Source organism: Bison bison, unplaced genomic scaffold (genome assembly GCF_000754665.1).
Source record: "Bison bison bison isolate TAMUID 2011002044 unplaced genomic scaffold, Bison_UMD1.0 scf7180017864484, whole genome shotgun sequence".
Classification (NCBI taxonomy): domain Eukaryota; kingdom Metazoa; phylum Chordata; class Mammalia; order Artiodactyla; family Bovidae; genus Bison; species Bison bison.
In genome coordinates, this window is record NW_011495044.1 from 5,340,711 (window position 1) to 5,354,602 (window position 13,892).

General features: G+C 42.2%; 1 protein-coding gene across 13 annotated transcripts in view; it reads right to left on the minus strand.

Moving 5' to 3' along the window:
- MACF1 (microtubule-actin crosslinking factor 1) overlaps positions 1-13,892 on the minus strand; it is a 342,575-nt gene that overhangs the window by 126,256 nt on the left and 202,427 nt on the right. For 11 of the 13 annotated variants that reach the window (XM_010862750.1, XM_010862748.1, XM_010862749.1 and 8 more), the window contains 6 exons: positions 12,043-12,150; positions 11,757-11,855; positions 10,134-10,286; positions 9,743-9,831; positions 7,009-7,144; positions 1,341-3,226 (listed from right to left, as the gene is read on the minus strand). In XM_010862750.1, the coding sequence (XP_010861052.1) occupies positions 1,341-3,226; positions 7,009-7,144; positions 9,743-9,831; positions 10,134-10,286; positions 11,757-11,855; positions 12,043-12,150 (2,471 nt within the window). The remainder of the gene's footprint in view (positions 1-1,340; positions 3,227-7,008; positions 7,145-9,742; positions 9,832-10,133; positions 10,287-11,756; positions 11,856-12,042; positions 12,151-13,892) is intronic. The other 2 variants (XM_010862758.1, XM_010862759.1) reach the window with 1 other exon arrangement.

Consider the following 13,892-nt stretch of genomic DNA (forward strand, 5'->3'; position numbering starts at 1 on the left):
TTTCTGATGACAGTGTTGCTTTATTAGTTAATCGTCCTTCCTTTTCAGCTTCTGCCAGGGTCAACTGCTGCCCAGAAATGAGATCTACAAAGCTTCCAGTGAAGGCCTGAATTTCTTGGATTTCTCTCTTCAAGTCTGGTGTTACAAGATCTAATTTCATGGCTTCAGAGAGGGAAATAGTTTCCTTTGTTTCAGGATGAGAGAACTGACGGAGGCTTAAGGTCTCAACTTTTCTGAGTTCCTTGGCTAAGTCTTCATCAATGATGCCATGCTTAAAGGCATTATCAACAGAAAGTCTCATTCCAGATATATGGTGAATGATACCTCCATCTACCACCTGCTTTGTCAACAACTGAATGGCCTCATCTCTCTCCAAAAGTCCTCTGTCAATGGACTGCATGACTGTTAAAGGGGCTTTGTTGTCAGGGTCCACAATTCCAGTTGTTTCCATTTGTAAGCTAATTAATCTCCCCCTGACTGTGTTTTCAGCATCTCTGCCTTTGGAAGCCTTCTCCAGATTTATAAGCTCTGGCTGGTCAGCACTGTCCACCAAGCCAAGATTTGAGGCTAAAGTAACTGAAACCTTTTTGCCTCGTTTCAGGTCAATGATCCCACCAGTCACCACCTGCCCCTCTAAAATTCTGGTGGCTGTTTGTGTGTCAAGAAGTCCAATGGCAACTGCTTCCTTCACAGAGCACAGCGTGTGGGCATGAGGGTCTAAGACACCACTTATAGCTTTGTCTGCCATGAGGACATTGTGCAACAACTTCTCATCCATCAGACCTTCATCAATGACTTCTTCAGTTGTCAAAGACTCGCAGGTCTGAGAGTCAAAGAATCCCCGAAACATGTTCATCTTTCCCATAAGTTTCACAGCAGTGTGACTGGGCACCACGCCTCGGGCTATTGCTTCACTTAGTAAGAGCTTTTGGCCTGTCTGTTCATGAAGGATACCGCCCTCTACTAATTGTGCGGCTAATGTATTCAAGGTAGCCTCTTCAAGCAACTCTGAAGCAGCAATGCATGGCAGGGAAGTTTCACTGCCATCAGCTTCCTTGTCTGTCATCATCCTGCTACCACCTGCCATGCTGTGACTTTCTGGACTTTGTTGATGGTCATCCCTACCCAAAGGTGACTCACTTAATGCTTTCTTCTTGTCCAGAGAAAGAACAGTCTTATCCTTTTCAGACCTGAGTTCTGATTCTAAAGCTAGAGTTTTCTCGACCTGAAATTGTGACTTTTTGCTTTGGGGTTTTACAAGAGGTCTTCCAGTTTCACCTGGAGTACACTCAGTTTCACGTGTGTTTGCTTGCTCTTTCTGACACGTCAGGGAAGTCTTTCTGAGAATCTGCCATTCTTCTTTTAGTGACTCAACAGAAAGTAGGTTTTTGTCCTCCACCACAGTCACATCTTCTGCTTTCTCAGGAGGTACTGTAAGGAGAAATTCTCTATTGACATTTTCTCTGGTAGACACTTCTATTTGTTCTTCCTTTTTGGTACCAAACAACTGTCTTTTAAACTCTGATTTGACTTTATCTATGACATTCAAAGTATCAACATTTGGGTTTCCCACTTTTTGTTGCCCTACAAACAGGTCCATTTGGGGGTTCTCTATAGAAGAGCCTTCTGTTTCTACAACGATCTTCTTGCGTTTTGCTTCAGTGCAATTTGCCTGATCGGCATCTGCTTTGCTTTGAGAAGAAAATTGGAACTCATGTGACCTCACACTCAGCTCATCACAGAAAGTTTCCATCATTTTCACATTCATTGCTTCTTGTAATTTCTCAGCAGCTTCTAGCCTCTGATGCCCACTTCCAAACACTTCTGGAGGACCTGTTTGATCACCTCTTGCTGTTAGTGCCTCTATCAGCTCATTGTCCAACAGGAGCAGCCTCTGCCCATCCCTCACGTTAATATAGCTGTGAGTCATCAGCTGAAACAGCAGCTTCTCTTTATGGCTTGTGGCACCCTCGGTTTGGCCTGTGCTACACAGCACACCTGCCGTTCCAGGATTTGTGTTGAACTTGCCTCGTTCTAAAGAGTCTGCTAATTGCATGTGGGGCATCACATCGGGGATGCAAACTGATTTCAAGTTATTAGCAAGACTTTTGTCTAACATACCATTTTCAATTGCTTTTTCCCAGGACCAAATCTCTGTGGTTGCTGGTAGAAATACAGCTTTAATATGCTGTCGGTCACTAAGGATTTTATGAGCTAGTTCTGTAGACACAATACCTTGTTCCAGGGCATCTGTGATTGGGAGAATCTCTCCAGACTCAGGCCATAGCAAACCCATGAATGACCAAAGGGACTCCAGAATCACAAGGGCAATCTTAGCAGATACCAGATCATGGCTCACTGCTTCATCCACTGTCAGCCTACGCCCAGTGACAGTATCTATGATCCCTCCTGTCTGAAGCTGCCTTATGAGGAGAGCACAGGCCATATCTTGGTCAATCAAGTTATGTCTCACAGCCTCTCCCACTGTAAGTCTGTGTCCTGTTCTTGGATCTACTATGCCTCCAGCAAAAAGCTGAGCTTCCAGCAGCCGGACGGTAACCTGTCTATCTATCAGCCCTTCCTGAACGGCACGGAAAATGCTAACCTTCCGGCCTGATTTCAAGCTCACCATTCCCCCTGCCAACTGCTTGACAGGCAGCAATTTCAATCCTGATTCCTGGTGGACAATACATCTCTGCATCAGATCCAATAAATCTATTTTCTCAGCTGTGTTTGGGTCTATCAAGTTCTTGGATGATCTCAGGTGGGACTCTAACCCTGAGTGAAGCCATGCAGAAATGAGGCCTTGGTGAAAAGCCTCCTCTAGGTTAATACAGTTCTCATCATTGGGGAGACTGAAACCTCCAGTTGCCAGGTGAGCTTCTAAGATTTTCAGTCCAACTTTCTCACTGATTATTTTCTTTTCAATTGCTTCTGCCACAGAAAGAGGGCCTTTGTTTTCAGTGAGCCTGCTGATTAAGGACAGGGCATCCTGTAGCTCTTGGAGCTGCTGGTACATCTGAGGATTAATGAGGTTTCTGGCTAGACCCTCCTCCAAAGACAGCTTTTCACAGGTCTCAGGGGCAATGAGGCCAGACAGGATAACCTGGGATTCCAGGAGCACCAGGCCTGTGTCTTGGTCAACGAGGCCCTTTTGCATTGCTCTGAAGATGGGAAATATCTCCACTGTGCCTAGGTCAATCACCCCAGCCACTGCTTTGCAGCCCTACAAGAAAAAACGAACAAGAACACTGAATCAGAGAAGCACAATTGTTGAAAGGAGTCATTCAAAGAACTACAGTATATCAAATTCCGACCACAAGAAAAACCCAGCCTGATATGAACCCCAACCTGTAGGAAACATCCTGAAGCCTGGCAGTGTTAATACTAAAAAAGATTTTTTCTAATCTATAGAATGTTTAACATAGACAGAAGTCTACAGACTACCCAAAGGATGGTAGCATTAAGCACATCTGAGTGACAAGCTCTATAAAGTAGCAAGCAATGAAAGTAAGGAGACAGCTATTTCTAAGACTAAATCACCAAAAAGGCTCTTACAGACATACCAGTTCCCCCAAAGTGAGAATTCGACCTCACATAACAACTTCTCAGGGTTGCGATCCATGCAGAAGACTCTTGAAGTAGCACTTCCCTGCTGAGGAGTTCAGCGGGATCGGTCCATGGGGTCAGAAGGCAGATATAAGCAGCCCAAGAGCCACACAACAGCTGTGAAGCTCAGTAGATGGCCCTGTGTATGTTACTCAGGCAGGTGTTCAGCAACTAGGGTGGTCACATTTTTGGTGGCCAATGCTAGCGTTTGCCATGGCAACAGCTCTGAGTTAAATTAGCTCTAGGAATTGGAAGCAGCAAGTCAAGGAAAGAGCAGACTAGGGTCCTTTGACTCTGAAACCACTAATAAATTTTCCTCTAGTCCAGGCTAGAACAGGTAATACAGTCATCACAATGATGGCTACTATTTACTGGGCACTTACTATATTTATTAAGCAGTGACATTTAATCCTTACAACAATCCTATGAAGGCAATTAATTTTTAGTCTGCAGATAAGAAAATGAGGTACACAGAGATTAGGTAACTTGTCCAAGGTCACAAAACAAGTGAGTTCCAGAATCAAACCAAGGACTGACTCTAAATTTCAAGCTACTCCACTTTCTCGCCAGTCAGATCCAGGGGAGCAGTAAGAGGAAGCACAGCAGAGTTCCATCTTACAAAGGAGTTCAGTACTGAGGACACAGAATAAGGCCAGCCTTACACACTGTCAACACCATCCTTATAAAAAAGCCTCAAAACAGTTTCTGAAGAAGTCCTATTTTGAAGCCTTTCAAGGCAGAATGTTATTCAGAAGTTAAGTCATTCAAGTATTTTACCACTCAGAACACATTGCTTTTATCACTCTCTAACTTTCTACTTCCTCTTGTTAGTGTTCAGCATCTTCATCTTCCATACATGATTATATCTGTCCCTCTTTGATCAGTATTACTTATTTGTCGTTATTTAACTCTTATCCATGGAAGATTTTACTGAAGCAACTGTCAGTCACCTCCTTGCCTCCCATATAATGTACTTCATTTCTGTCTCGGTGAGAAGCAAGCTCCATAAAAGCAGGTGCTTTGCCCATTGGATGTCTAGGACTAATATCAGCAGTTCAAGAAACATTTGATGAATAAACTAATAAACAGTAAGGAAATCCTTAAAATCATTAACCTACTTTGCCCAGATTTTAAGAATATGCCCTGAGAATTTCAACCTGGATTAGCTGCATACTATCAGAGATGGCGGAGAAGGCAATGGCACCCCACTCCAGTACTCTTGCCTGGAAAATCCCATGGACAGAGAAGCCTGGTAGGCTGCAGTCCATGGGGTCGCTAAGGGTCGGACACGACTGAGCTACTTCACTTTCACTTTTCACTTTCATGCACTGGAGAAGGAAATGGCAACCCACTCCAGTGTTCTTGCCTGGAGAATCCTAGGGATGGGGGAGCCTGGTGGGCTGCCGTCTATGGGGTCGCACAGAGTCGGACACGACTGAAGTGACTTAGCAGCAGCAGCATCAGAGATGGAGAATAGATAGCAAATGAGGACCCAGGTCTGGACTGCATCTTCATCGTACTATGTTTGTTCAAATAATGCAATAACTGAGAATTCTTCACACTGTTTAAAATATTATGTGTTACTCTTCATCCTCCCTTTGTTTTTTGACCCAGGATGTAGAGTTTAACTTGCATAAGGCAAACGTATGTTATGTGAATCTACTGGCTATCTTGTCTGTAGGGACTGAAGGGAAAATCCCCTTGTGGTATGCGACTCTGAAATATATGAAAAATTCCATTTACAAAATTCATTTAAAGGCTGTTCAGAAGCAGACAATATGACAAAGAAAGTGATTCTTTGAAAGATATCTAATTTCTTCTGTGAGTTCATGGACTCTCAGACATACTTGTATTAGAGTCTAGCCAAAGAGAAAAGACTGTTCCTTCTAACACCCTCATAATTAGAGGACAGGCAAGAATCACTGAGCTGGGATATGATCCAGAGAAATTCATTTCGGCCCCACCAAACACGAGCATTCTGACCTACACAAGCAGAAGACAATAAAGGGAGAAGAGGAAAGAAAACATAAACGGCTCTACTTACCAGAGTTGCAGGGTGTGCCTTGGGCAGATAAGAGATAGAGCCTTACGGAGCAGCTCAGCCGTATCGCACACACAGTGTAAGCTTGGTGTTAGCGTCCAGCATGCGACTGTTTGTTTTTTGCAAAAAAGAACCCCAAACAGGTCGTCCTCTTTTCCCTTTGTGCATTTGTGCTTAAACTCCAAAGGGTTAGTTAAACTTCTAAGCAAGGATGTCAGTTAATCAGAACAATACTTCACATGAAACACACGAACGGTAACAGGGGACACATCATGCTCAATGTAGTGGTGCTCAGCAGCTTGACTCTCTTTCTTTCTTTCTCCCCTTTTTTAACCTTTCAAAATGAGAACTGGATGTTCTCAGCAAGCAATTTTGTTAAAACTCTTCATGTACTCCCGTATATGGTGAAGCAATAAGCCATTACAAGTGGGTTACCTCACAAACAGAGTGCTGAACCAGCACGTTTGTTTGGGAAATCTGCTCTCAAATAAATCACAGCCGGTTCTACACTGTGGCCTGTATAACTCCAGCTCCTGCTATACAAATTTAAGGATCAAAGTCAAAGCATATTTTGTCTAAATATCATTTTGAGCATTATCTAGACCAAATCTGATTGCCACAGGAGCTTAAATTGCCTCACAGAATTTGGCCATTGCTTCACAACATAGGAAATAAGCAGGCAAACACACATATATGTCCCAGAGACACATGTATATAATATGGTAAGTTTACATATACACACAAGTATCCAGGAAGAACTCAGGACAACCAGCAGGAATGTAACAACTTCCATGTGGTCCAGGCAATGAACATGGTGGTAACTGGTAAAGATGTCACATGATGGGGTGACTATGGATAAGGGGAACCAGCGTCTCAGTCAGTGCAGCTAATCCACCAGTTTGTTTTGGAAATTGACATTTCTCATTTATTTAGTAGACAGGAAAAAAAAGTATGGGGGGGGGCATGGGGAAAAGGTCCACAGACTTTACTTCCCAATATTCAGAACTCCCTGCTGTCTTTTGAGTGACAATGCCACAGAGTAACCATTTTGCCTTCTGATCAGATATGACACAAAATTCAGGTTCTCCTTGACTGTGGTCTGCCACAAAATGCAAGATGACACAATGGTGAAGCAGGTCTAAAGGATTAGCCATATGCACCTTCTAGTGATGCTGACTGACCAACACATCGTGGAACCCCAATAAAGAAACACGAGACAAATGGCTGCTATGGTGAGGTTAAAAATTAAGTCACACCGGTCATGGAAAGCTAGTGATCATGACTCTCAATCAGCAAAGCTGCAGTCACACTGTTCCCAAGGTACCTTTCCAACACCTGGAGAGAAAAACTCAAAGTACCTTTTGTTCTGTCTGTTGGGCCAGCTGGCTCTGGAGTTGCTGAAGCTGGTTTGCTGAACCTTCACAAAGATCATGGTAAGTCTTACTGAGGGCATTCAATTGCTCAGATATCTGTTCTTTCTCTTTTTCTGACAGCCTAGAAGATGAAGCATTAAAGGACTTTTAGAGAAAGACCTTTCCCCCAATTCCCCTCTATTGTTTCAAAACGACATCTCCACCTTGGAGAATATTCTTCTTTGTCACTGTTTGCGATGCACCATCTGGTCAGTCTCCCATACTCACCGAACACTTTGGCATCTAGCTCATAGTTTTTCTGTCTTCTCAGATGACTCTTGCTGATGTTAATGCTCATGTCACCAATTATCTAACACTCTATACCTATAGTCCAGCGAACTTCCCAATCCAAATGGCCTCCGGGCCACATCAGCTTCATCCATACTTAGATGCTGCCATCCTCTAAAATTATGCCACTTCTGACATTTTAAACAAAGAATCTACTATCTGATTATAACTTCTGATTATAATCCTACCTGGCTAGCTTTCTTCCTTTACTCTTATATCTCTTCTCTTTTAAAAATGAAATATCTTAAAGAGACAAAAGAGAAGGATACAACAAACTCATTTACTCATTACCTAACTATCCAACTTTCCCCAAAGTTTAGTATTTTACCAGATTTTCTTCAGACCCTTTTCTTGAATCTGGTGAGTTCTGCAAGTTCCTTTTCTCATTCTTTCAAAACACTGTGTTCCTGAGACTGAATCTTATGATTTATCTTAAAATGACCTGTTGATTTACCAAACCTTCCTTGACCTCTCCATTTCTCTTACTCCATCTCTTATCTTTTCTTCTCATCACACAGTCCACCTTCTCGATCAATCCCTCACTGTTATTGTTACACTCTTTCCTCACTAACAAGACTCCAACCCCAGGTCAATCAAACCCTTCGACTTCTCTGATCCCACATGCAGACCAAGTCTATCTAGTGGGGGGATTCCAAAATCATGTAGAAGTCCTCCTGGTCCAACCACTACCAGACTTCAGTGCTTCCTGACAATCTTCTTGGCGCACACTCTAACTTTCAGCAAACAACCTCTTTACATATTTCAAAGAGAAAATACAGACCACTGGGCACTAATTCTCTTAATTTCTGACTTTACTTCTGGCATATTTACCCATATCGATACCTTCCCTGTAGAAGGCAATGGCACCCCACTCCAGTATTCTTGCCTGGAAAATCCCATGGACGGAGGAGCCTGGTAGGCTGCAGTCCATGGGGTCGCTAAGAGTCAGACACGACTGAGCGACTTCCCTTTCACTTTTCACTTTCATGCATTGGAGAAGGAAATGGCAACCCACTCCAGTGTTCTTGCCTGGAGAATCCCAGGGATAGTGGAGCCTGGTGGGCTGCCATCTCTGGGGTCGCACAGAGTCGGACACACCTGAAGCGACTTAGCAGCAGCAGCAGCAGCATACCTTCCCTAATCTCCTTTTCCCCAGACCTCAGAGGAAAAGCTGCCTCAACTCCTACTTAAGTCTGTACTTTCTACCCACAGATGAATTTTATCCTCTTCTACATCCTCTGCAACCCCTCTTCCATGATATCAATTTTTCTCTCCCTTTTAGTCCTTGAGAGTCAATAGTTCATAAACACAGTTAAGTCCCTTCGATCTTTTAAGAAAAAAAACCAAAACTCTCTCTTGATCATAAATTCTACTCTGAGTATTTGCTCTATTATTTCTCTCCTTTCCCACAACAAGCTCCTCGGAAGAGTAGTCTAATTTCACTACCACTATCTTTCTTGCCTCACGAGCTCCCCATTCCTTTAAATCTGACATCATTCCCCAACTTTTCACCAGAGTCACCAAAAACTTCCAACATGCCAAAGTTAATAGCCATGTCTTACCTTTACTTGACTTTTGACCATTTCCTTCTTTTTAGAATTCTGTTCTCCCTTGGGCTCTGAGGTTTCACTCATAATTTCCTCTTACTCCTCTAAGGCTCCTTTATAGGCTGAGAAGCCCTTGAACCCTTGTAAAATAATCCAGTCATGGTTTTTACTATGCTAATCTCTATCACTTCAAATTTCTCTCATAAATTCTAAATTTACACATATAGCTGCCACTGGACAACTTTAGTGGAACCACTTGAGGCATAAGTAATGTATCAGGGACTTCTAAATACATATTAGAGGTTTATCCTCTGATGTCCTGTGGGCTCTTCAGATTCATAATATCTGAAACTAAAGTGGCCTTCTTACCCCTCAAGCCACACCCTCTCCTGTATTCCCTATCTTGTTTAGCAGCATCACCAAATGTCCAGTGGCCCAAGCCTGAAACCTGGGAGTTACATCTGATCATTTTCATTTGTCACAAAGCCCTGTAAGTTCATCATCCTTAATATCTTTTGAATCTTTGTCTCTTCTCCACCTCATCATTTCTTGCCTGTATTGTCAGAATAGCCTCTTAACTGGTTGCTGAGGACTCTACTTGTGCCTCATGTCTATACATTCTCTATGAAACTGTTCTAGAAACCTTTATGAACAGCCTGATCAGGTTCAAAAGCTCTCCTCATAGCTGACACATAAAATGTAAATTCAGCGTGAACTACAAAGTTCTTCATAATCTGACTCCTGCCACCTTGAATTCTCCAGCCTGAGTTCTCATCACGACCCTGAATTTTAGTCATTAAGATCCAGTCCTCTAGATGTGCCACAATATCTCATTTATGACTCACTTGTGACCGTGCTTGGCCAAGAAGATCTGTGAAGTTTTAACGGCCTCAGAGACTTGCTCCCTCTTGGTTGTCAGCTCCTCTGCCAGAACCTATGTAGTAGAAGAAAAGAGAAAACTTCAGAGCCCAAGAAACTGAAGAATCAAGTCATTTAAAATAAAATCCTAGGGAGAAAACCTAGCTTAGGTAAGATTTTCATTACCACTATCTAGAGTGGTTTAGAAAGCAGAAACACAAATAAGATGACTTCTTCAGTTTCTTTAAGTCCTGGAAGCTAACATTTACTGAGATAATAATCATTCTTGAGTGGCCCATATGTACCTTATATTATCCCATCTAATGAGTAATCTCATATTATGCTTCCAAGGAAGTGATAGAGGGACCTTCCACTCACCTGTTGTTCTAAAATAGCCTTTTCAATGTCTGTTGGTTCTTTGGTCTGGGGTGAGGTAGCTTTGCTTTGTGTATTCTTTGCCAGGGTAGATACCCAGCCCAAAAGTTCTTTAACCTTCTCCACATGCTCCTGTTTTTCCTCCTCTACCACTTTCTAGAAGAGGAAATAGAAAATCAGTATCTTGGTCAATGTCTTACTAGACAGGCCTGATTCAGAGTTCCTAAAATAAAGACATGAAAGTTATCTCCATCAGTAGCTCCAATAACCCCAAGTTAAACATGATTTACCCCACCCCCAGCGTTGCTCACCGGTGCCTGTGTGACACCAATGGCTAAGTTCATTATACCTCGGTCGGCACTCTTCTTAGAAAAGCACGCTGTTTTCCTATGGGATGTGCAGTCAGTAGTTATTTACTAATTTTAAGAAGCCCTTCACATATAGGATCTTATTTTTATAATTCTTTGATTTTCTTTTTTTTTTAATTCTTTGATTTTCAAGTGAAGAGATGGACATCTACAGAGATTAAATGAGGTATGTACTGACATAAAGAAAAACTTTGGCCAATTTATGTAAGCAAAAGTTGGCACAGGTTAATGTTTCCAAGAGCAATTCTTTTTTAAGAGTTGTTGAATATGTGTAAACTTATTTTGCAAAAACACAGATTTTTATAATTACAGAAAGATTGCATACTCATTACAACAAATTCAAACAATCTGAAATGCATAATACATGTCCCTTTAACCTCATTTCCCCAGGAATTTGGTACAGAATATTTCTAAACTTGTTTTTACGCTCATTTTGTACCTCTGTGGTACACACTCTTGTTTTTCCTGAAATCCTAATTATACATAGAATTCAAACTTGTTTTTTTTCTTCAAATAGTGTACTATAAGTATATTTCTATGTCAGTTCATTTAAATCCATTTCATTAACAGTTTCATTGCATTCTATCATACGGAATTTGGATATCTCCAATATTTCCCTTGAAAAAAATATGCTTTATTAAGGATCTCTCTTCACAGCTCTTTCTTAATGCTTATGTTTATATAATAACAAAACCTGGAAGTGGGAGCATTGGACACAAGACAGTCAGTCCTCATTATTCACCAGAAGGTTGTCATGTGCCCTGGAGAGAAAATGTGCTTTAATAAGATTTGTTCAGCTGTGAGTTATGCTTCTCTTAGATATGAGTTCAGTGTTAGTGAATCAGCAAGATATATTAAGTAAAGTCCTGGAGAAGAGCATGACAACCCACTCCAGTATTCCTGCCTGGAGAACCCCATGGACAGAGGAGCCTGGTGGGCCACAGTCCACAGGGTCGCAGAGTCAGACACAACTGAAGCGACTTAGCACACAGGCATTAGGTAAAGTGCTTTTAAACAAAAACACACATAAAATCAGGCTGTGTGTTACTCACTGACCACAAGTTGGCAGGAACCTAACCCTGTGTTCCCATGGGCACAAGAATTCTCTGTTTGGCTGGTGCAGCGCAGCCAGCAACTTCGTGGAATGCAAGTACTGTACACAATGGACGGCAGCGGTGTGTGCACTTTAAATCCTGACAGATGAGGTACAGGATTTTTTATTCTACATTCAAGATGATCTAGAACCAGCTGTCCTCACCTCCTCCTCCTCCAGCCGCCGGAGTGCGTCACTGATGTATTTCACATGCTGAGTTGTTAAGGTCACCAATGCTGTGTAGCGAGTCCTTAAGTCCATGAACTATGATTCAAAAAAAAAAAAAACAATTTAGATAAGTTATCTGCCAGAAAAGTCAATTTAAATAGTTGACAAAAAGAGGAAGTTTTCATGAAGTCACACACTCAACAGCAGTCAAATCATAAGGCCCCGACGAGCGAATCCTTCCTTGAGGACAGTGAACACACCCTTGCCCACCCCCTCCTTTCACCTCTTGCGTGATGGCATCTGAAGAGGACAGCATGCGACGGCGCTTGCCCGGGGATTTCTGCTGCGATTCCACAAAGGCCTTGTATGTCATCAGCTGTAATTCATAGTCCTGGGGAGGAAGACACGGAACTGCATTTACGCCGGGCTTAGGGCTCACACACATCATGCAGTAGCATCGCAGCATTTCCATGCTGATGATCCTTTAGAACAGAGGTCAGCAAACTTTCTGAAAAGGCCATACCATCTACTCACTTCTGCCGCTGCAAGTGAAAGCAGCCTAGACAGTAACTGAAGGAAAGAGTGCGGCTGGGAATGATACAACATGACTTAGAGACACTGCAAGCTGAAGTTAATATAATTTTCATGTGTTGTGAGGTATTATTATTATTATTTTTTAATGGCCTTTTCTCGTGGGCAGGCAAGCTGGAGTTAGCCTGTGGGTCTGGTCTGCAGACTCCTGAGTTGGCAATTTATTGAGTGCTGACCGCATCCTTCATCTCACATACAGGGTGACTGAGGCCCAGAGACAGGAAGTGAGTCTCCCTAATTAACTCAGCGGGTGAGCAACACAGTCAGGACTGGAATCAGTCTTCCATCCATCCCTAAACTAATGCTCTTCTCGTGTTGCCATGCTATTGTATTACTTCCTCTGCAATTTTGGAGTGCTGCCCTGGTCCAGGCCCTCTTCATGGCTCACATGATGCTGCAACAGCCTCCTATTCTCCTTCTTAGACTCTCACCTCCAATTTATTTTCTGTCATGCTACTGGAATAACTTTTCCAAAGTCAAAAAGATAACCATTTCATTTCCCTGTTTGAAAGTTTTCAATGACTTAGAGATCTCCTCAAATACCAACATTCACCTGGGGATCTTGTTAAAATGCAGCTTATGCATTTCTGATTAGTTCAAGTGATGCCAATGCTCCTGGTTCAAAGACCACATTTTGAGGAGCAAGAATAGATGGTAAACACAAAGGAACTGAACAAGGCCTTTCATGGGTTGATCGCAATCTCCTCTCTCAGTTTTTATAATCGCTGTTTCTCATGTATGATATAATTTCTAGCTATACCAGGATAGCTAGAATTTACTATTTCCTCATATAATCATTGTATTTTATTCCTCTGTGCCTTTAATTATGAAGTTCCTTTTGCCTGGAATGTCTTGCTTTCTGTTGTCAACTTTGAAAATTCTAGGCAGGAGGAAAATACTGAATGAGTGCTTAAGCAGTCTATTGAAGAAAAAAAAAAAAAAAGTCCACCAGTGGCTCAGTGGTAAACAATCTGCCTGCAATGCAGAAGCTAAAGGAGACACAGGTTCGATCCCTGGGTCAGGAAGATCCCCTGGAGAAGTGCATGGCAACCCACTCCAGTATTCTTGCCTGGAGAATCCCATGGACAGAGGAGCCTGTTGGGCTACAGTCCATGGGGTCACAAAGAGTCGGACACGATTGAAGCAACTTAGCACAGTAGTACTAACAACCAAATGCTAATAAAAATAAAAGCATGTGCTACCATTTACTGAACGTATTTTAATTTTGAGGCATTGTCCTATGTATAAATTATCCCATTTAATCTTTGCAATCACTCAGTGAGGTAGTTACTATTCACAATTTTGCAGACATAGCAACAGAAACTCTAAGGGGTAAATGTTTGCTCAAAGTCTTAAGCCTGGAAAATGGCAAAGCTAGGATTTGAACTCAATTCTTTGTGATACCAAGTCTGTTATTAACTAAAGAAATGTATGCATTAAAAAGCTATTTGCTGAGCACCTACTACGTGCTTGCCATTGTTCTGAGTGCTACACACATAGTGGGGAACAAGTCAGAAAAACTTCACTCCCCTGGAACTTCCA